Source organism: Mus caroli, unplaced genomic scaffold (genome assembly GCF_978045245.1).
Source record: "Mus caroli unplaced genomic scaffold, Mus_caroli_1 scaffold_1, whole genome shotgun sequence".
NCBI classification, from domain to species: Eukaryota; Metazoa; Chordata; class Mammalia; order Rodentia; family Muridae; genus Mus; species Mus caroli.
Window position 1 is genome coordinate 130,940,971 of NW_028227256.1, and position 24,139 is coordinate 130,965,109.

General features: G+C 45.1%; 1 protein-coding gene across 1 annotated transcript; it reads left to right on the forward strand.

The window, feature by feature from the left end:
- Window positions 1-18,463: 18,463 nt before the first annotated feature.
- On the forward strand, window positions 18,464-23,885 carry LOC110298112 (alpha-1,3-mannosyl-glycoprotein 4-beta-N-acetylglucosaminyltransferase-like protein MGAT4E). Its single transcript, XM_021167131.2, has 5 exons — window positions 18,464-18,518; window positions 18,627-18,739; window positions 20,576-20,706; window positions 21,399-21,555; window positions 22,697-23,885. The coding sequence occupies exons 2-5, from the start codon at window positions 18,730-18,732 to the stop codon at window positions 23,836-23,838; spliced, it is 1,440 nt and encodes a 479-aa protein (XP_021022790.1). The 5' UTR covers window positions 18,464-18,518; window positions 18,627-18,729; the 3' UTR covers window positions 23,839-23,885.
- The last annotated feature ends 254 nt before the right edge of the window (window positions 23,886-24,139 follow it).

The following is a 24,139-nucleotide window of genomic DNA, read 5'->3' on the forward strand; positions in this document are numbered from 1 at the left end:
AAAAAAAAAAAAATGCTTGGCAAGACTTTATCATCTCTCAACCTCCACATAAAAGTCAAGAGTTGTGGGGTTAGGGTGGTGGCGATGGGGACTCACTGAGGATGTGGGCACAGGCTAATCCCTAGGGCTTACTGGTCAGCACACACACACACACACACACACACACACTTGAGCAACGAACTTTCAATTGGTTGCATTAATGATCAGACCCAATTTTACGGGTTCTTTCTCAAACGATAAACAGAAAAGCTACCTAATTTACCATTGTATTTAAATAGAAGTTGTTTAACCTAGCTAACGGGAGAAATTGGTCTTTCTCAAACAACTGGGAAATGTAAGGACAATATGTGAATAGTGAAAGAATTAATATGTCCACTATACTCCTGCATTACATTGTAACTTTACTTTGTGCTAATAGTAAATATTAACGTGTGTGTGTTTTAAGAGCCTTTCTTTAAAGCCTATCCTGGTTTTTATGGAATCTTTGGTCAGTGCAACATCCCATTGGAGACAGCCCAGTAACATGAAAATTAAAAGAAGTACAGATTGTTCTCTTCAGCGTCCTACTTTTCAAGAGAAGGAGTATAGCCAGGAGTGGTGGCACAGGCCTTCAATCCTAGCACTCAGCAGGCAGAGGCAAGGGACGTCTGTGAGTTTGAGGAAACCTGGCCTACCACAGCAAGTCTCAAGCTAGAACTTAAGAAGAGCTTTCTCAAAAGTAAAAATGCATTTAAACAGAGTATAGATTGTGACGTTAAACTTGCATGGGTACAAATCTATAGGTGCAGTACACGTTTGTCAGCCCAGCACTTCTGAGGCAGAGGCAGAAGGCCATGGGCTTAAGGCCAGTCTGGATGAGACCTTGTCTCAAAAAGCCAAGGGCTGGGTCAGGAGAGCACTTGCTTAGCATATGACCCTGGGGTTGAGCCTCAGAACTGAAAATACAAGGTCTAGCCACTTACTATATGTAAATTAAGCCTTTACCTAAAAAGTTTGGCCTGCTTGACAGGATTATCAAATGATCACATTCACTCATTAAAATCATTTAAAATAGCATACAGCAAGCACCCAGTAAACATCAGCTATGGTGGTGGTGGTGATAATGAGAGTTGAGTTGTGGCTGCTGTTATTTTGTTTTGTTTTGTTTTTGAGACAGGGTTTCTCTGTATAGTCCTGGCTGTCCTGGCACTCACTTTGTAGACCAGGCTGGCCTCGAACTCAGAAATCCTCCTGCCTCTGCCTCCCGAGTTCTGGGATTAAAGGTGTGTGCCACCACGCCCGGCTGTTTTGTTTTTTCAAGACAGTCTGTGTAGCCCTGGCTCAGTGTAGCCCTGGCTGTCACTCTGTAGACCAGGCTGACCTCAAACTCAGCCCCTCCTTCTGGTGTGCTAGGATTGAAGGCATGTGCCACCACTATCCAGCCTGTGGCTGCTGTTATTTGCAGGCACGTGAGTAGGATGAGATGCCTCAGTGGGTGTTTTCCACACAACCTACAGACCTTTTTGTCTCTTCTTCAGGAAGACAGAATACAGTGCAGAGTCACAGTCAAGGCAGGCCATCCCAGTAGAGTAAACTGATAGCAGACTAGCCTGCAAGTGACAAGATGAGATTTCAGACAGAAGACTATCTCCCAAGCTCATATCTAAAACCAGTATACTATGTCACCCTTAAAATTAACATTAATAACCTAAAAAAATCAATGTACCAAGCAAATATCGAGCCAAACAACGGCATCTTGGAGAAACTCTGTAAGACAGAAAGCAAATGGGAAAAAAGGTTACTTAATACATTTCCATGATGTGTCAAAGCTATGGGCAGAATCTGAGAAGAATTTAACCCTTTCTGAGAATCTAGTGGCATCAGAAAAGTATATTAATTAAATCTAGCTAAACATGATTGTGACTGGCTTTGTTAGCCTTATTAAACTATACAATTTTTTTAAAAATTAGTTCATTTAGTTTAATTTCATGTGCTGAATATTACAATCAGTATGGGCATAGAACCCCCCAAGACTAAGTTCTAAGAACAAAGGAAAGAAAATTTTTGGCCCCAGAGGAACAGAGGGCAGGGAATAAGAGACAAAAATAGGAGATAGAGGATAAGGGAGAAGGGGAAGGGAACAAGGGAGAGAGGACAAGGATATTTGTCCCAGAGGGGAAGAAGGACTGGCTCTGGATACAGATATAGACAAGACTCTCAGCTAAAATGGCAGTTTATAAAGGTACAAGGGGAAACCCTGGGTGAGGGTGAGGTGTTCCATTTTAACTGGGCATGTTAATTAGATGAGCTAAAGGGGACTTACAGTTGCTGGACTTCATTTGATACTTTGATAGCTGGACCTTGGTAGTAAGCCTCAGGAGAAGGAAGTGGCCAGTGAGAAGCTAGACCTCAGTGACTAACTTTAGGAATGTAATCAAACAGGTCTTAGCAAGGCAGAGGGAATCAGGGAGAAGGGCAAGGCCTGCCAGAGCCATGTTTGTCATGCTCAAGCTGTCCAGAGTCTTCACTGAAGCGTTTCCAGTTAAAATAAGAACAAGAAGAGTCGCCTAGTGATGGGGCCTTGGGGCTGTTGTCTGGGTTTGGACCATTTTCCTTCCTGTAACAAGGACATACCTTGAGTACATTACTTCATCTTACCCTCTAAATATGTGAAATGGACAGAATCATGGTGCCCACTTCATAGAGTCAGGTACGTGAGAAAGTATCTGGGAAGCGTTTAGCTTAGTATTGGTATATTGTATGTACTCAATAAACATCAGCTACAATTACAAGCAGAAGTTTCTTATAGTATCTGAACTACACTCTCATAAGAGAATCCTTGGTGAAGTTTTATAACAGATAATTGATCTGGCCCCATAACAAAGATTGGAAGCACCTAAGATTTTAAAGTCTTGTCTCTGGGAGATGAAGAGATAGCCAAGTATTTAGGAGCAGGTTCCATTCTCAGCACCCACATGGCGATTCACAACTATCTGCAACTCCAATTTCAGGGGATCTGACCCTCTAACCTCTACCAGACGTCAGGAGTACACATGATGTTCAGACCTGCCTGTAGACAAAACATCTGTACACATTAAATACATCTTTTTTTTTTTTTCATTTAAAATCCCAAATCAAGGAAGGGCTGCAACTCAAATCTGATGTCTAACTGTATAAAGTTTCATTTGGACACATCTGTTTGACTTATGATTACTTTCTCCATATGTAACTGACCCAGAGAGAGATGATCAGGACGGGGAGAGCCAGCCAGCCGCTGGTTAATCTGCCTCTTCCTCAGTTTTCTGTGGCTACTTTAACTCTACAAGAGCACAGAGCAATAGCAGATGCTGCCGAGGATGTGGAGCAAGGGGAACACTCCTCCACTGCTGGTGGGAGTGCAAACTTGTACAACCACTCTGGAAATCAATTTGGTGTTTTCTAGAAAATTGGATGTCGAAGGCCAGCTTCAACAGCACAAGGCAAACTTATGAGAGCCAAGGGTGGAGCTAGGCTTGAGGTCATGCTAATGACAGGGGCCAGCACTGTTAGAGATAAGGAGAAGAATAATCATAATCTCCATTTTGTAGCTTAAATATTTGAGACTTTAAGGTTTAATGTACTCTCTCCATAATAGCCTGACCCTGGAGGTTGTAGGGAATGCCAGTAGAGTACCTTCTCTTTACAGAAGTGTCTGGGCAGTCTGTACCACGTGGGGGCAGCAGAGCGTTATAAGAAAATCAAAACATTAGTCCTTCATGAAACCTGTGTACACCAACAACTACAGACACATATTTTTGCCCCTAACAAGTCAAGGTTAGGATAAGTGAACCCCCACTCCCCGACTCCTCCCCCTTCTCCTCGGCAGTGCTGGAGTGTGAAGTCCTTCACGTGAGTTGCCAGTGGTTGACTCTGGGTAGGATTGGCGGTGCTGGGCTATCTTGAAGGAGCAACTCAGGAACCCTCAGCCCACTTTGTACAGAGCAGAGCCCTTCAGCTCCTGTGTTTGTTTCCTTTTTAGTTTCAGGAGAACCATTGCTTTCTGCGGGACTTCAGATGTCTTTTGGGGGTGAAACCAGAGAACTGCCAGAAAGACCACGTGACTCCAATGGTCTTATTGTTCCAGCTGCTCAGAGAATTTCCATAGGCAAGAAACACCAGAGGTCTTTCCATTTTTCTCCCATGGTGGTGTGAGACCCCGACTTAAAGCGTTTTTCCCAAGCTTGTTTTCCCTGATCTCTAAAAATACAGCTAGAAAGAAGCTCTTTGTTCTCTATAGCCAGCAAAAAGCCTTTTTGTTTCTATACCTTACAACCAGAGATGCGATAATTGTAAAAAGACCTAGCCAGGCGCTTGCCTGGCTCCCTGTGCCAAGGACACAGAGATAAACTCCACAAAGAAGAGCTACAACTCACTCCCCACTCCTCATGCCTTGTAATTTTACCAAGGACACCCGCCAGAGATGAGCTGTAGCCAAATTCCTCCCAAACTCCTCCCAACTCCTCCTAATTCCTCACTTTTTCCTTTAAAAGCCTCCTACTGTTATTGCTCCAGGTCGAACTCCCCTGCCCTGTGAGGCAAAAGGAGTTCATTCTCAGCTAACTGACAATAAAGCCTCTTGCAGTTTTGCATCAGGTGTGGTTTTCTCTCAAGTTATTGGGGTACCAGCTCATCCCGGGACTTGAGTGGAGGTCTCCCCAGTTTCGGGGGTCTTACAGTGGACATGTGGCACGTGTGACAAAGGCTTTTGCTCTGCTGCCTTTCTGAGACTCTGAGATTTGGAAGGAGACATGTGAGTGCATGCCTGTAATCCTAGCACTCAAGACACCTGAGGCAGAGGAGTGCCATGAAGTAGAGGCCAACCTGGGCTACATTGCAAGACCCTACCTCAAGCAAACAAAGAAACAATCAAGATGGGGGTGGTGCAGACCTTTAGTCTCAGCATGTGGGAGGCAGAGCCAGGCAGAGAGGCCAGCCTGGTCTACAGAGTGAGTTCCAGGACACAAGGCTAAACAGAGAAACCCAGTCTTGTGATGAGAGAGAGAGAGAGAGAGAGAGAGAGAGAGAGAGAGAGAGAGAGAGAGAGAGAGACAGAGACAGAGACAGAGAGACAGAGAGACAGAGACAGAGAGACAGAGACAGAGAGAGAGGTGAGGGATTCCTAAACATTGTGTCTTTTCATCTTATGTTCCTTGTGATGTCTTTTTAAATAAATTAGTAAATTTAAGTAAAGTGTTTCTCTGTATTCTCTGAACTGTTGGAGAAATTAAGAAAAATGAGGAAGGAATGGTAGGACAGACTTCAGCAAATTAATCAGACATTCAGACTCAAGATCAGCTTGGATCTCACTGGCATTAGAGGCAGAGCTGAAACCCTGTAATGTATATAAAGGTATACCATACGCTTTGAGAGGCAGAGAACCAAAGAGTTCTGTGTATTTGAGGTCAGCCTGGTCTACATAATTAATTCTAGGCCAGCCAGGGCTACATAGTGAGAACCTGCCTCAAAAGAAATAAGATATATCATATGTATATATGATACATATTTATTGTACACACACACACACACACACACACACACACACAGTAAGGGAGCTTGAATGTTTGTGGCAAATCAAATCCAATTGGTGTTACTATCATCTCATCTCATCTCATCTTCATTTTATAACTATTTGATCTCTGGCTTCCACATATGTCTATTTGATTATGAATATTTAAATCTAAATCATATTTGTGGTATAGCAATTCCCTCTGAGTTAAAAATCATCTCATCCTGGAGAGCAACTTGTTAGATTCAAGAAGGTCTAAAGGGAAAGACTTACAACTCAGGAAATGGACAAGTCAGAAGGCTTAGGAAGTCCCTGAAACATATCAGATACACTAGGCCCTTTCATCCCCAAAGTTATATAAGCAGTAAGGTCTGAGAGACTGCTGAGAGAGACATTCTCACACCAGCCAATCTGCCTACAAGATAGAGAAGAGCTCAGCTACCTGGAAGAGGCTCAGACCAACTAGCTACCCTGTAGACTCTTTAGTCTATCAGCCTTTTGGTGAGTTGTACAGTGAGCTTTCATGGTTTCCCATTTTCCTGGGATGTTACCCTGTTGGGGTAGACTTTTGATGCTCTAGCTGCTTTTGAGTCATCTCTACTCCTATAAGTAACCCTCAATCCTAGTTACTCCTAGCAGTAACCCCAATAAAAACTCATGGATTCACACTCATGGACTTTGATGGTATCCTTGTTTTCCGTCAGTTCCCTATCAAAGATGGTAAAACATCTCTCCAGGAATAATGTCACACAATATTAGAACTTCATCTGCTAGAAAATCTTGAAATATTTGTTTTATTCTTCTTTTTGTTTGCTTGCTTACTTTTTAGACAGGGTTTCTGTACATATCCCTGGCTGTCCTGAAACTCTCCATGTAAACCAGGCTGGCCCAGATCTCAGAGACCAGCCTGTCTCTGTCTCTTGAGTGCTGACATTAGAGATAGGCACCACCATGCCTAGACCTGGTCTCCTGATTAATCTGGTAGCATAACCTGGTGTTACAAGACCCCCGAAGCTGGACCTCCGCTCAAGTCCAGGGATGAGCTGGCTGCAACCCCAGTGACTCAAGAGAAAACCACACCTGATGCAAACTGCAAGAGGTTTTATTATCAGCTAGCTAAGGACAAACTCCTTCCGCAGCCCAGGGCAGGGGAGTTTGACCCCAAGCAGTAACAGTAGGGGGCTTTTAACAGCTAGCTGAGGAGTTGGGAGGAGTTGGGAGGAGTTGGGAAGAGTTGGGCTACAGCTCTTCTCTGCCAGGTGTCCTTGGAAAAAAATTACAAGGCATGAGGAGTGGGGAGTGAGTTCTTTGTGAATTTTTATCTCCATGTCCTTGGCACAGGGAGCCAGGCAAGCATGGTTGTAAGGTATAGAAACAAAAAGGCTTTTTGCTGGCTATAGAGAACAAAGAGCTTCTTTCTAGCTGTATTTTTAGAGATCAGGGGAAACAAGCTTGGGGGAATGTTTTAGGGGCTTTACCTCCCAGGGAGAAACACTCTAAGTTGGGGTCTCACAGTGTCATCCACCATACTGAGTTTGCAGACAAACAGAATGTATGAGTTACAGGATCATGGAGGCTTCCACAAAGAGTTCAAAGTCTAAGAGATCAGATAATGTGTAGCATGGTCAAGATTTCTGCAGGTATTCACTAAAAGGATTTTTTTTTCATATTAAGATTTGTCAACTTTATGTGTATGGGTATTTTGCCTGGATTTTTATCTTTGTACTATGTGTGCAAAATGCCTGAGGAGGCCAGAAGAGGCATCAGATCTCCTGAAACTGGAGATACAGATGGTTGTAGGCCACCATGAAGGTACTGGGCATTGAACTGGATCCTCTGGAAGAGCAGCTAGAGCTCATAACCATTGAGACATCTGTCCAGTGCCTTAAAAGGAGATTTTCGAAGCTGGAACAGTAAAGTGTAAGCTTCAGTAGTATCTCTAGGATGTTGGAGATGCCTGAAATGTGGGCCATAAATGCTGAAGAGAGTCCCCAGCAATGAGTAGAACCAGGCCTCATGCACTGCAAGAAGTAAAGTAACAGTGGTAAGTGTCCACACCACAGAGGCTCCGGTGATGCCACCATGTGCCCCAGATGCCAGACAGAGCTATAGGATTTCACGCTTGCCCTGCTGGGTTTCCTTCCTTTGATACCATCCTAGGTCTTCAATGCCCCTTTTTGGAATGGGACTGTTTACTCTGTACCACTGGATGCTGGAATTACATGATTTGTTACTTGACTGTTTGCTTGTTTGTTTGTTTAAGACAGGGTTTCTCTGGGTTGCTCTGACTGTCCTGAAACTCACTCTATAGACCAGGTTGGCCCCAAACTCACAGAGATCCACCTGTCTCTGCCTCTTGAGTGCTGAGATGAAAGGCATGTACCACTACCCCCACCTGTGTTTCATGATTTTTTAAAAACATGAACTTGGCATTGGCCTTGAGTTATTCTATTATATTAATTTGGGAGGTGGGGGGCTTTTGCTCCCCTCTATCCTGTTTAGCTCTCAAGTAAATTACAGAGACATCAGATTTTTTTTTTTTTTTTTTTTTTGGTTTTTCGAGACAGGGTTTCTCTGTGTAGCCCTGGCTGTCCTGGAACTCACTTTGTAGACCAGGCTGGCCTCGAACTCAGAAAACCACCTGCCTCTGCCTCCCGAGTGCTGGGATTAAAGGCGTGCGCCACCACACCCGGCGACATCAGATTTTTTAACAAGCTACTGGCACTACACTGGGCAGGTTCTGAGCTATTCTAACCCAACTATAATAACCAAATAAATGGCCTGTTACTTGCCAGCTGAGTCTTGCTCTGTTCTATGTGTATCCTCAGGGTGAGCTTCTCCTGGCCACATACTCATGGTTTGTCTTCATGGTGTATCCTGCCTCGTTTCAACCTCCTTGTTCTTCTCTCCTGCCCTTCTCCACATGGTCCCTACCAGAGATTCCCTCACTTGATCTGAAGTTCTGTCTTCCCCTTTCCCCTGTCCAGTCACAGGCTCTAGCTTTTCATTTACCAATCAGAGATTATTAGGGAGTGTTCTTTACAGCACATTGGTGAATACAATGCCTATGTTCAAACTGCATCCTGATCTTAGGTACAGAACTCAGCATCTGAATGCACAGTGCACAAAACCAATCCCAACATATCTCTCTGTCTCTCTGTCTGTTTCTCTCTCTCTCTCTCTCTCTCTCTCTCTCTCTCTCTCTCTCTCTCTCTCTCTCTCTCTCTGTGTGTGTGTGTGTGTGTGTGTGTGTTTAAGACAGGGTTTCTATGTGGAGCCCTGATTGTCCTGGAACTCATTAACCCAGACTGGCCTCCACATGGGCCACCACCTCTAGACTGCTTTGAGTCTCAAAGAGATGTTGAACTTATTTTTTGTTTGTTTGTTTGTTTGTTTGTTGTTGTTGTTGTTTGAGACAGGGTTTTTCTGTGTGGCCCTGGCTGTTCTGGAACTCACTCTGTAGACCAGGCTGGCCTTGAACTCAGAAATTCGCCTGTCTCTGCCTCCCAAGTGCTGGGATTAAAGGCATACGCCACTACGCCCAGAATTTAAAAACTTAAATATTGGAATTATTTAAGACTTCAAAGACTCTTAGAGATAAACTAAATGTGTGAAATTTTTTTTTCATTATAAGATGGTCATGAGCCATTTCAGGGACAAATGCAGAATGTTTTGATTTTGAATATGAAATGTCCCCACAGGTTCATTCAAGCTTTAGTTGCCAGAGGGTTTGGTGAAGTCGCTGACTCCTGAGAGATCTGGATAATGGCCTAGCCATTATCACTTGTATAATTAATAAAAATGATGTTATTGCCAAGAGGTGGTGGGAAGTAAGCATGCCCTGGCTGCTTCTTATAGTCCCTTTCTCTGCTTCCTTTCAGCCATGCAGTGAGTATCCTCTACCATGTGAACCCAGAGCATGAGGCTCTGTAATCACCATAGGCCCAAATCAACAGAGCCAACTGCCATGAGTAGACTCTCTGAATCTGTAGCCCCAAATAAAATTTTCCTCCTTAAGTTGTTTATATCAGGTATTTGGTATATCAGCTATATTTACAGCAATGTAAATATAATTATTATACCAAGTGACATCATTGGATAAAATATCATATCTTGTTTATGAATTTATTAGTTGATGGAAATTTGAATTGGTTTGGGGGGCTGTTTTTATTGTCAATTATTTTTTGAGACAAGTTTCACATAGCCCAGGATGACCTCAAATTTGCTATGTAGCTGAGGATGGTCTTGAACTCCTGACCCTCCTGCCTCCACTTTCAAGTATAGGAATTACAGGTCTGCGCCACCATTCTGAGCTGGGCATTGGGCTATTTTGCATAATATTGCCTGAATATTCATGGAAAATTTGGGGTGATCATACAGTTCAGTTCTCTTGAAGTAAAACTGATGTGGTAATACTAACATTTGTCTTTGATCTTGGAGACGGTCTCCCCTGGAGCCCTGGCTGACCTTTAACTCACAAGCACCCTGCCTCAGCCTCCCCAGAGCTGGAATTTCAGTCCTGTGCCGTGACATCTGACTTTGTTTTTAACTTTTTTGAGTAATTGCCACACTAACTGTCACAGCTGCTGCATCATTTCAAATTCCTCCCAACCAGGGAGGCATCAGATTTCCTCCAATCCCCTCCAACTCCTGTTACTATCTGTCTTTCTCATCTTAGCTAATGGGTGTAAAATCATGTCTCGCTGTGGTTTGTCCAAGAGGGTCTGGTATGGGTATTTGTTTGTGTCTGTGTACATATGTACATGGGAGGAGTGTGCATTTATGTATGGCGGCCAAAGTCAACTTTGCATGTTTTGTTTTTTTTTTCAATCCGTGTTTACCTAGATCTCTCACTGAACCTAGAACTTACTGACTCCACTAGACTGACTGGCAATGAACTTCAGAACTATGACACCGCCTCCACCCTCCCTAGCACTGGGTTCAAGAATCTTGAGTTTGATGTGGGTCCTGGGGATTTGAACCCAGATCCTCAGGATTGCATGGCACGTGCTTTGCTGAGTCAGCGACTGCGAGTCTGGTTTGCACTCTCCCCCAGACAACTGGTGATGCTCGGCTATGGAGGATGTAGCCCACCAGGTTAAGTCCAAGAAGCCTCCAGCAGCTGCTTCTCCATACATTCTTCTGTCAAGGAAATATATTCTGTTTAGCATTATTACACCATGTGTGGGATGGAGAAAGGATCACTGTCTACTCTTAAGCACTTGCTACTCTTCCCGAAGACCCTGCCCGGTTCCCAGCACCGACCACCAACCATCCCAGCAACAAACAGCTCACCAGCACCTGTAGCTTCAGTTCCAGGGGATTCACCACTCTCTTCTGGCCTCCATAGCTACCAGGTACACTCCCGACACACATTCACATCAAATCAAATAAAATCAATCTGGTTTAAAAAAAAATAGGTTATAGCCCAATAGTGATGGCACATGCCTTTGATCCTAGCAGTAGGGAGGCAGAGGCAGATGGATCTTTATGAGTTCTAGGCCAGCGTGGTCTACAGAGTGAGTTCCAGAGCATTCAAAGGTACACAAAGGAACCCTGTCTCAAAAATAAATAAATAAATAAATAAATAAATAAATAAATAAATAAATATTAAAATTAGACCGTGCAAGGCCAGCAAGATGCCTCAGCAAGTTAAGGCCCTTGCTGCCAACACTAATGACATGAATTCCCCTCCCCAGAATCCATGTGACTGCCCTCTGATCTCCAAACCCAGCTTGGCTGTCAGAACACAACATGACCATTGCAACCATGCACAAAAATCACAGTGAAGAGAACATACTGGCTCGCTCACAGGCTGATTGTGGAGAGGTTGGACTGTTAGGTCTAGGGTCTAATTACAAATTATCCAGAGCTGTCCTGGCCTCTTGTTTTGTTTTGTTTTGTTTTGTTTTTGTTTTTGTTTTTTTCGTGACAGGGTTTCTCTGTGTAGCCCTAGCTGTCCTGGAACTCACTCTATAGACCAGGCTGGCCTCGAACTCAGAAATCTGCCTGCCTCTGCCTCCCAAGTGCTGGGATTAAAGGCATGTGCCACCACTCCCGGCCTTGTCCTGGCCTCTTAATGGCCCCTTTACTAACTACCTGAGTATAACCTAGATCTTTTTAACTGTTAAGTAAATCCTTTGGAATATACAAAGAGACCTCTAGCTTCCACTAATCAAAAGGCTAGGGATGGCATCAGATATCATCCGAGGCCTAGGACAGAGATGGCCCTGCTTTGCGTGTGACCTTCCTATCTGATGTTTCCTCCATGTATTTTAAAGGTGTCTTGAATTATGGTTTCTTTGTGTTACTATGAAAATATCAAGAAACTGTTACTATGTAGGAACATGGAATTTGGAGTAGCCTGAACCTGTGTTTCTGAGCCTTGGTCATTCATATTTGGCTCCAGAATAAACACCTTTGAAATGAGAGCTGTGCTCTCAGATTGCAACTACCTGTGATTCCTGGGATGCCTCTCCACACAAATGAGGTATCACAGTACTTTAAACTCTAGCCAGTGGTTTTACATTCACCCTGAAAACTCCTTCCCACTCTCCAAGGCTCATCTATAGCCCTTGTCTACCCCAAATAAAGTGTCTGCACACCAGCTGTTTCAGGGAAGATCGTGTAAGAGCTGTTGCAGAGCCCACCTGGTCCAGACTCCCACTGCATCCTTCCAGCCTGGTGTGCAGCTGTGCCTGGATAGGCTGAGGGGTTGACGAAGGAAACTGAGGAAGCAGAATCACAGCTGGCCTCCAATCTGCATACCACACTCCAAGGCAAAGGCCTCTGAGTTTAAGGCCAGCCTGGTCTACAGAGTGAGTTCCAGGGTAGCAAAGGCTACAGAGTGATCCTATCTTGAAAAACAAAACAAAACAAACATTTTAAATGGGCAGTGTGAACAATTGTATTGTCTTCCACAACTTCAAATTCCTCCTAGTTCTTGTCTGAGCAACACTCCTGTACTGGTTGACTCTTCATTCATGTTGTCTTGGATAGCCACGGCATTGAATACTGTAGCAGACAGACAAGAGCGCAAACAAATGCCCAGGTTCCTCAAAGCAACCATCCCACCAGGAGTGGCCCCATCAACCTGCCTGCTTGCAGTAGGTGCCCAGCCTTGCTCCGCCTAGGAAAGCCCCTCCCACCACTGAAGGCAAGTGCAAGAGGCCTTTACATTGTCCCCCCAGCAGCTGGCACGATCATCCTCTCCAAGCAAACTGGACCCACCCAGCTCCATGAGAAGCCTAAACCCAAGTGCCAAGTCTCCAGTGCCCTGGAGCTGAGGCTAAACCAACCCCTCTCAACAGGAAGCCTAGGGATCGATAATAGGGACCAAGAAGGGGAAGAAGAAAGGAGAGGGAACGTGCAATCACATAGAAAGAACAGAGAGGGGGGAACTAACCTTCTGAGCAAATGACTTTAGAAAAGCAGTATCAACCGCTGAAAGAGGACTCATTGCAGAATTAGTTCTTTAAGGGAGATTGCTACAGGGGACACTACAACTCTAGATCCATTAAAGTGACAGGAATTTAGCAACATCATGCTTTCTTTTCCATTTATTTGTTTGTTGTTTGTTGAGACAGAGTCTCACCATGTAGCCCTGGCTGGCCTGGAATTCACCATGTAGATCAAGCTGGCCTCAAACTCACAGAGACCTGCCAGCATCTGCCTCCCAAATACTAGAAGTAAAGGTGTGAGCCAACATGTCCAGCATCCATTGTTCTTTAGTTGGCAACTAAATGCACATGCTATCCAGAGCAGTCCATGACCACTGTGTGTGTGTCTATGTGTGTGTTGGGGGGGGGGGGAGCTACTAATTATTTAAAATGGCATGGAAGATATCAAGGTAATGATGAGTATTTTTAGGGGAAAGAGATAGCATATCTGGGATACAGATGGAGGAGTCAGAGGTTGCCCTAGGATACTGAAAATGACTTATTTGTGGAAACAGGCTTATTTCCCCTTTACTCCTGAGAACTGTCATATTTCAGGAATTTTGTTCCCATCTGACCGAGAGCCTCTTAGTGATGTGACCTCTCTTACCATAAACCTGGATGTCAATCCACCCTTTTCACTGTGACTCAAGCTGTTCAGCCAGATCTTAGCAAGAAGCTATCTCTTACTGTTCAGACTTTGAGCCACCTTTGCTATTCTTTTTTATTTGTTTCAAAGTTTACAGTAAGTGTATACCATAGTTTAGAGATGATAAAGGGTGCTAGAAAGATGGTTTGGTGGCTAAGAACATGTATGGTCCTCTCAGAGGACCACAGTTCCAAATCCAGCACCCACTTGAGACAGTTCAGGACTGTTGTGGGAATCTTTCTGGAACAGGCAATCTGAGACAAATGAGAGGTGATGTCACTGATGGACCAAAGCCAGGACAGCTCCTGAAAGGCTTCCATCTGGGTCCAGTTCCGATTCTCACTTTACTCTAAAACCATAGGGGTGGGTTACTGAACTATACTTATGCCATCTCATAAAAGTATTCCTAGGAACTATTTTGGATAAACTGGTCTCTGGTCAGGTAGACTAGCTATAAATTACTAGAGTAAATTCTTATACAATGGAAAAACAAAAACAAAAAAAAAATTCTTATACAATGTATCCCTGACCTAGGGGTTATAACAACTGGCTGACCACTTAACTGTTGTTCTCCACTTCTGTAAACAAAGCGTGCTTGCTGCAGATGCTGCCTTTCTGTATACATTGTTACTACAGGTTTTGCCTTTGAAAACTCCAACAAATGAAAGATCCCCCTTCTCTGCCTGGGACAGCCCCACCAGTGGTGAATCAAAAGGCCACATAGTTTGACTGATTCGGGATTCACGTGACATTTTGTTTTTCAGGTACCCCATAACACTACGGGGGTGGGGGGGCAAGCGAGCAAGATTTCACAAAAGCAGAAGTGGCAGTCAGCAGGTTGTTAAGGGCAACCACCCATGGCTTTAGCTATTTCTCCAGGTCATCCTGGACCAGGTAGTAAGTGAGATTATGGTTGGCAAATAAGCAAGTACCAACAGTGTTTTAAGTAAATCACTAAACACCAGTGTCTAATCATTGGTCTTTGTTCTGCGACAACAACCACCTCTAAGTCAAGCTCTGTGGAGATCCTATGCCTCTGGCCCCCCTAAGGTAACCAAACTCATGGACACATGCCCACATGCAGTACCCTCTAGCCCCTCTCACACACATAATTAGAGATCATAAAAGAAAAAAACCCCACATAGAGATCATAAAAGAAAAAAATTGAACTTGATAGCACATACCTTCCTTCACAGGACTAAGGGCCTCTCCTACCATTGATGACCAACTAGGCCATCCTCTGCTACATAAGCCTGACTTCTCACAGAGGTGATTCCTAGTCACTGTCTAGTGTAGGAAGGGGTGTGTCCGAGTCTCCTTTTATCATCCTTTGATGGATCCCCAGACAACCAAGGAGCAGAGGAGGAGCAGACATGGAAGTCAAGCATGCAGCATACTTCTGTAAACACAGCCCTCCGGAGCAGAAGGAGGCTCTCAAGTTCCAGGCTTCGTAGCAAAACTCTGTCTCAAGGAGAAAAATGCAGGGGAAAGAGAATGGAGAGGGGGAAGGGGGAGAGAGAAAAAAAACCTAAAAAAACGTAGAAAAGGAAGGAAAGAAATACAGAAGGCCAAGAGTAGGCGTTGAGCTTTATCGAGTTTCATCAGATGTTTACTTCAGCATCTGTTCAGTTCATCACATGCATTTCCTGTTGTGTTGGAATGTCGGCCAAAGTAGTTCCTCCTGGCAGAGGTTTACTGGGAGAGGGATAGAGACAAAGAGGGGAAAGAGAGAAAGACAAGGGGGAAAAGGGTCGAAGGTGAGGAAGGGTCTGCCTTTTATTTAGGCTGTGATGTAACCTGCTTGCAGGTAACTTTGGGAAGTGGACTCGGAATGTATGCGGTTGCCATGGCAACAGACGCCCAGGTCCCTGTCGCCTATGTGTGACATTCCTGAGTTTGGAGAAGATCTGCCAAACTTTCTCTCATTCTTCTGTTTTGTCCTCTAAGTTGAGCTGCTGAAAAAGCAAAGCAAAGCAAAACAAAACAAAAAGTCATAGGTCTGAGTGGGAGGGAGCAGAGTGCAGAGGAGCACTCTCTGCCTTCCCAGCAGGAGCCTTTGGGTGACCCAGAGCTTCAGACAGGGAAGGGCATGAGAAGAAACAATTGCAGCCCTATAGGAGGAACAACAATATGAACTAACCAGTACCCCCAGAGCTCCATGGGACTAAACCATCAGTCAAGGAAAACACATGGTGGGACTCATGGCTCCAGCCATATGTAGCAGAGGATGACCTAGTTGGTCATCAATGGGAGGAGAGGCTCTTGGTCCTGTGAAGGCTCTATGCCCCAGTATAGGGGAATGCCAGGGTCAGGAAGTGGGAATGGGTGGGTTGGGGAGCAGGGGAAGCGGGGAAGGAGATAGGGAATTTTCGGAGGGGAAACTAGGAAAGGGGATAATATTCGAAATGTAAATAAAGAAAATATCTAATAAAGAGAGAGAGAGAGAGAGAGAGAGAGACAGACAGACAGACAGACAGACAGACAAAAAAGTAGGAGAATGCCAGGGCAGTGAGGTGGGAGTGGGTGGGTGGGGGATCACCCTCATAGATGCAGGAAGGGGGGGGATGAGATTGAGATAGGGGTTTTGCCATGGGGAAAGTGAGAAAGAGGATAACATTTGACATGTAAATAAATAAAATATACAACAAAACAAACAAACAAAAAAGATGAAACAATTGATAGTTTTCCTTTTGAGTGTCAACCACAGCAAGTGACTGTCCACAGCTTCCCTGGAGCTCGGTTCCCACTTAGTTGAACACTAACAAGCTCTTTCCAACGATAAGAAGAAAATATAGTCCTTGGTAAGCCTGAGGCAGGCCAGAAGAATGTGAGTCCCAGAGGCAAGGCCAAGTGTCATCACTCTCAGGTCTTCCACCCCAGCCCTGACACCATTGCTCACACTGAATGGAGGCTGTTCCTTAGCCCGCCTCACTCCGGCTCCAGGGAAGAGGAGATGGAAAGGAAGGGGGTCAGAAACCTCCTGGGATTCTGTCTCAGAGATGTGAGCTGGAAGTTGGTCACATTTTTTCCCCTCCAAAGAGAATTTTTATTTAAATTTTTCTCAAAACAATTTTTTTTGAAACAAAGTCTTCTTTGGTAGCCCAGGCTGGCCTGGCCTGGAACTTTGTTAACTAATTTTGTTCCAGAAGCATGTAAGATAACTAATACAGCCATCTCCATGGAAAATAAATAGGCTTAGAACCTTACAGTGTCTTCTATATAAAAATTCATCCTACACTTCTGTTAGAAAAATACAGAAAGCAAACACAGAAGTGAATGCTTACAGTCAGCTATTGGATGGATCACAGGGCCTCCCAATGGAGGAGCTAGAGAAAGTACCCAAGGAGCTAAAGGGATCTGCAACCCTATAGGTGGAACAACATTATGAACTAACCAGTACCCCCCAGAGCTCGTGTCTCTAGCTGCATATGTATCAAAAGATGGCCTAGTCTGCCATTACTGGAAAGAGAGGCACATTGGACATGCAAACTTTATATGCTCCAGTACAGGGGAACACCAGGGCCAAAAAGTGGGAGTGGGGGGGTAGGGGAGTAGGGGGGAGGGTATGGGGGACTTTTGGGATAGCATTGGAAATGTAAATGAGGAAAATACCTAATAATAAAAAAAGAAAAAAAGAAAAGAAAAATACAGAGAAACCAACCACCATGACAACCATAGAGGAAGGAACAAAAAGAGTCTGTATAATAGTAAAGATATCAAATAGTTCAGGGAAACTGAAAGAGACACAAACATACTCAGTTAATAGGTATTACACGAATTTAAAAAGAGTCTTTCCACAGTGGTACTGGAAGAATGGGATATCAGTTATTTAAAAAAAAAAAAAAAAAAAAGAACTTCGGCACCTACTTCATTCTATACATATAAAGTATTTTGAGATGAATTATAAGACTGAAGGTAAAAATGAATCTTTTGAGGAAGACCAGGAGGAGAAGAGGAAGAGGATGAGGTAGAAGAAAAGGAAAAGGAGGAAGAGAAAGAGGATGAAGTAGAAGAGGAAGGCAGGAGGAGGAGGATAAGGAGTGTCTTAGCTACTTCTCTATTGCTGTCGTAAGACACCATGACCAAGGCAACTGATAGAAGAAAGAGTTTGTTGGCTTACCACTGAAATGGCTTATTATTTTAGAGGGTTAGAGTCCATGACCATCATGGTGGGGAGCGTGGCAACAGGTCTCCAGGCATGGCACTGGTGCAGTAGCTGTGTGCCCACATCTTGAGACACAACCACAAAGCAGAGACAATGAGGATGGCACCAGTGTTTTGAAACCTCAAAGCCAACCCCCCAGTGACACACCTCCTCCATCAAGGCCACACCCCCTGATCCTTCCCAAACAGTTTCACCAACAGGGGACTAAGTACTTGAACACAAACCTATGGAGGAAATATTTTCATTCAGATTCCCACCAGGGAGAAGGAGCAATGCTACTAGAAATACAATCTCAGCAGTGATAAAGAACAGATTAAAAAAGCAGGGGGGGGGGACTTCAGAAGGTCACTGGACACTTCTAAGCACAAAAAACAACTGGCTATTTGAGAACAATTTTGTGGTGATCTCCCAGGCTGCACAGAGCAGCAACTGAGGACACAGATGGCAGTGAATAGCCCATGGGCCCTCTGATAAAAAAGGGACAACTCAGAATCCATACTTGTTGACTCAAACTAGCAAGACTGAAGGCTGGTTTTGAAACTCTGTTTCCTCCTCACCTCATCAAGGAGGTGCTTGATGTAAGGCTGGTTGACACATGGCCCCATTCAGGCTGAACAATGGTTGTCAGGTGGGGCTTCCTGGGAGGGGTGACTAGCCTTAGCAGCCTCAGAGAAGCCACTCTGGGACTGCATCCCTCAACATTAAGTTGTTTTCTTCTTGTTTTCAGAGAAAATCCTTATTCCAGTTAAGCTTCAAGCAGCATTTTCTACTAGCCAGAAAGACTTCTATGGGTATTGCACTCAAAACATAATGACGATGTGGTTCTGATTAAGAATTTCTGGTTTCTTTCAGGTTTCTATGGATCCTAGCAGTTCACAATGAAGGAAGCGTACCAAGTCCTTCTGTATTTATTCAAAACCTTCTCTATCTACCTAACAAAATCCCGGAAAGGAAAATGCCCAAAAGTAAGTATGGGTTTGAGAGATGAGATCTACTTCATGTATCACTAACCCCCTACCAGAAGGTGTTGGTTTGAATTTAATACTTAACCCTAAATTTCCTCTTCATTAAAAACAAATTATTATGGGGACTAGACAGGCTTAGTGGTTAGGAGAGCTGGATGTTCTTCCAGGGGACCCAGGTTTCATTCCCAGCACCCACCCAGTGGCTCACAATATGTATATATGGGCCGGGCGTGGCGCACGCCTTTAATCCCAGCACTCGGGAGGCAGAGGCAGGCGGATTTCTGAGTTCGAGGCCAGCCTGGTCTACAGAGTGAGCTCCAGGACAGCCAGGGCTATAAAGAGAAACCCTGTCTCGAAAAACCAAAAAAAAAAAAGAAAAAAGAAAAAGAAATATGTATATATGGTCTATAACTACAGTTCCAGAGGATTCAACACCCTCTTCTGGCCTCTGCATGCACCAGACACATGTGTAGTCCACAGACTTACATGCATGTAAAATACCTATACATATATATATATAAGAATTCTCTATCACAACCTGCCAGTGGCCTTTGCCAAGGAATTGAAGTTGAATTGGAGAGTCAGCAGAACTAGTGTTGTAGTAATTATTTCAATCCTGCCCCAAGGTTTCTACCCAGCCTTGGCTATTAAAGTTCCCAGACAAAAGACATACACAACCTTTTTATTTATAATTAGCCTTAAACAGCACAATAGCTGGGGGAATACCTACCCTCCATGCTATTAGAATCTACTTTCCTACCGATAACCCCGAGTCATTACTTACTATGTTTCATCTGGGCTGTTCTTAACTCCAGTAGGCCAGCCCTCAGGGTCTTGTTCTTATGGCTCACGTAACCCATGGTGGCTTCTCCTTCCTCCACCTGCACTCTCTTTCCTCATGGTCCTCCTCAGACCCCAAGCCCCAAACCCTAAACTCTACCCATGTCTCTTCTGCCCAGCTATTGACTGTTGGCATCTTTATTTACCAATTAGAAATAACTTGGGGGCAGGGTTACTCAGCATCTTACATGAAGACTCTCTCTAGGGGCAGACAGTCTTGGGGACCCCAAATTAGCAGTAGAATACAAGCAGCACTAGGCTACCCACTACAGTAGAGGACTCCAAGCTAGTGCCTTTCCTGGCATTCTGTGAAGCTTTTGTTCCAGATCTCTCACAGAGAAACAAAGACAAACATACTGAGTGCTTCTCATTGCTATCACAGATATGCTCAGGATCCAGAAGGCCTCATAGAAAAATGGGGTTTACATAATGTCTTGGGCACACTAAGCTGCATTGCTGAGGAGGGAGGGAACATCTTGCTCAGGGCATTCCTCCCAGGGGAGTAAACAAAGATATCTGGGAACAGAATTCACATCGTAGGATAGTGTAGGGAAGTCTGTCATGTTACATGTCACCCAGATTTGTTTAAGTCTGTGTATAAACATATATGGCCACATGCACAGAATGGAATTGGTTCTCTCCTTCCACCATACAGGTCCCAGGGATGGGGCTGGGTAGCAAGAGCTGTTATCTACTGTGCCATCTCTACAGCCTCCATATTGTCTTCTTGGCAACATATCCCTTCCAGTTCACCTGGGAGCATACAGAAAGCAGGAGCGTCACAGAGTCAAGCCCTTGTTGGTTGTCTTTCCTGAGATGGCTACAAGCAGGGGCAGGAGAAAAATTGGGAGGAAAAGGTTAAGACAATAATCAGGCATTGGGAAAGCTCAGTCCAGAAAGGGTGGGCTCGGGATGTGGCATGCCAGCCGGAAGGGCACCCATGCTCTCTGAGGAGGAAGCCCTCAGGATCTGCTGCTGCTCACGTTCCTTCCACAGCTGCTCCTGGTGCCATGCGAGGCTGCCTGTGGAGGTGCGTCCAAGTCCTGGCATCCCTAGTCATCCTGGGGTTCTTTCTTCAAGAGAATATTGCAGCAGTACGTGTGAAGCAGCAACATAACACATTGCTGGTGAGGACCAGGGATAGAGGCTTCTCCACCCATCACAGGAAAGGGGTCGTCCCACTTGTGTGAAAGCCTCTAGGCTTGTCACATGAACCCTAAAGGAGAGTGGCTGAGGAATCCAGTCAGTGTCAGAGAAGATGTTACCTTTGAGTTGACTTGAGAGAAATAGGATTTGGGGAGGGCAGGAAGAGGAGCAGGCAGTCCAGGCCTAGAGAGAGGGTGAAACACAGCTACCTATAGAGGAGGTGCTGACCAGCAGGACATGAGCCACCTCTTCACTGCACCTACAAATGATATTCCTGCCCTTTCTCAGATGAGGAAACCAGAAGTAACATTCCCCAGTGTGGGGAAGACCTTAAAGGCAGGGCCAGGTTCTGTCTTTCGGAACCCAGCAGAGGCCTGAGCCTAGTTAGACCACATTTGCTAGCTTGGCCTTGATGAAGCCCTGCCAGGTGGGTAGTGGCTTGGCAGGCAGGTCCTCCCTCCCTCTACAGGACTCCGGGGCCATGTGCCTGTGGCAGGAAGGCTCTGTGGAGGCTCGTGACCAGGTAGGGAGAGCAGCAAGCTAAGCTCTGAGAGATTGTACATGATGGATCCTCGTGACCAGCCAGTCTCCCCTAAGGAGCGCGTGCCCCCAGTTGTCTCCAGGGGATCAAAGAGTCACCCCTGGGGCTGATAATGTTGTAACTTGTACTCAGAGTGAGAAGAAGAAAATGATTCAGCAGATAGCGCAGGAGGAAATCAGCTCCAAAATCAAGAACCATTTGAAACACTTCACAGAGATGCAGCAAAGTTCCCATGTTCTCCGGCATGTCACCTACACAGTTCTGGCTGGAGCCTCTTACCAGCCAAAGAGTGAGTATGTGGGAGGGGCCATTAGACTTGGCAAGGACAACGAAAGGTCTTCCTTCCTTCCTTCCTTCCTTCCTTCCTTCCTTCCTTCCTTCCTTCCTTCCTCCCTTTCCCTGCCTCCCTCCCTCTCTCCTTTCTTTCTTTCTTTTTCTTTCTTTCGTTCTTTCTTTCTTTCTTTCTTTCTTTCTTTCTTTCTTTCTTCCTTCCTTCCTTCCTTCCTTCCTTCCTTCCTTCCTTCCGTCCTCTCTCTCTTTCTCTCTCTCTCTCTCTTTCTTTCTTTCTTTCTTTCTTTCTTTCTTTCTTTCTTTCTTTCTTTCTTTAGATGACAGGGTTTCTCTGAGTAGCCCTGCCTGTCCTGGAACTCACTTTGTACACCAGGCTGTCCTTGAACTCAGAGACCAGCCTGCCTCTGCCTCCCGGGTGTTTGGCTTAAAGGCACCAGCCACCACCTAAGGTCTTTGATCTAGAAAAAGAGAATGGGTTCAGAAGGACTAGGCTGGCAGCTATCAAGAAACAAGCTCTTTGAATGAGGGCCAGCAGGTACAGGTTTCCACCGAGGTTCATTTTTCTTCCCACCTGACCCCCCCTTGAATGTCCAGCAGGATCAAAAGGCCAGAGTAACTCTGTGAGAGAGTCTGGGGTGATACTCATTCATGCCAGGCATCCAGGGATGGGAAAATAGATAGAAGAGGAGCCATGGGTATCTGGGGCAGAAGTGGGTAGACAGAAAAGAAGATCGTGGAAAGTTATGGGCCACTGAACTGCACAGTCCAGTGAACTGGACTAGCCAACCATGAGGTTTCAAAGGGATTTAGAGATCTTCTAGTCTGGGGCTGGGTAGTCCTTAGTAATTGAGATAACTCCAGAGGCCAAGGCCAGGCTAAGATAATTTGGGTACATGGCAATAGCTACATAGTTCCATTCTAAAGAGAGCCTTACTCTCATGAAGCCTCTCCCACCGAGCCTTTTCAAAGTATTAAACAAGTGAGACTTAATAGCTTTGAGAAAGGTATTCAACTCCCACAACCCCAGGAGATGTGAGCTTGGCTTGGGAAGTTGCATTAGGTGAGGGTCTGGGAAGAAAGCCCTGGGATCCATCTGCCAGTACTTGCTGAAGTACTGAGGGTGTCTCTGTGCTCCTTAGGGCTGCTGACGGTGGGCATCTTCTCAGTGCCGCATAGTCACAGGACTCACCTCTTGGACACCATGTCATCCTTGTTCCAAGCTTCCTCAGAACAGGACCTGGAGTATATGCTGGTCTTGGTCCTCCTGTCAGACACTGACCCCACATGGCTCAACCAAACAGTTGCCAACATTTCAGGTCTTTTCATGCCTCACATTGAATCTGGGAGGCTGCTGGTGGTCCATGGTCTGCTTGGTGGCTCCAGAGCAAAGAGCAGAAATGATACCTCTCCCTGTGGAAAACTATATTCTAGGCAAAAAACAAGTCTTGCCCTTCTCATGAATTTTGCCCTCAACCTCTCTGAATACTTCCTGTTGCTAGGAGATAATGTGAAGACTGCCCCCAAGTTTCTGGCTAACGTCTTCTGGGCCTTGCCGGCCTGGAAGCAGCTCCATTGGGTGAGCCTAGACTTCTCCAGCATGCCGCTCTCCGGAAAGGTTTTCCATACTGAGGATCTTTCCCGCTTCGTCTCCTTCTTGCTCCTCTTCCCCAAGGACATTCCCACTCACTTGCTTCTCTCTGAGTTCAGGCTTCTCTTGTCTCAAAATGTTCCTATCCGCTTCAGTCCCTCCGTCTTCTACCGAATGGACAAGGACTCTGAGTTTAAAGACACATGCTTTCCTGCGGAGCAAGACAAAGACTTGGGCAGACCAGACAATCCTGCTGGGACTGTCTTTACAAACATGATCTCATTTTGGAATACAAATCCACAGTTTGCCTACTTTCTCAATGATGACTACTTCTGGACCTTGGACCCTCTAGAAGGCAACTACTTGCTGGTGGTTCTAGATAAGCCACAAAAAGTCATCAAGGTAGCAGTGGAGACAGGCTCTACTAAGAATAGGTTGAACTTATTAAAACACGGGCAACTATTACTGGGCTACAGCCCCATGGAATACCCCCAACGCTGTGCTCATTATAACTTGGTAGGACCATTGGTGAGAGGTCAGTTGGAGCAGATGGTATTTTATGAAGAAGATGCTGTGACAGAGATTAGTTGTATAAAATTGCTGGTGACATCATCTCATGACTACCCCGTCAGGATCATGCAGATCAAAGTCTGGACAGAAGTGGAGGACGAGGAGAGTTGGAGGCTACTGTAAGATTTCTCTAAGACAGGGTCGGGGAAGGGAAAAATAAAGCCATCGAATGACCAAAAATGTCTTCTCCTTGTGAATACAGTGATCATGGAATTTATTCTCCAAAAAGGACACTATGCTGGCTGGTTCCTGTCGACTGACACAAAGCTAGATAAAATCGAGAGGAGGGAACCTCTGTAAGATCGGCCTGTGGGTCAGGAGAGCTGTGTAGGTCAGGAGAGCTGTGTGGGTCAGGAGAGATGTGTGGGTCAGGAGAGATGTGTGGGTCAGGAGAGATGTGTGGGTCAGGAGAGATGTGTGGGTC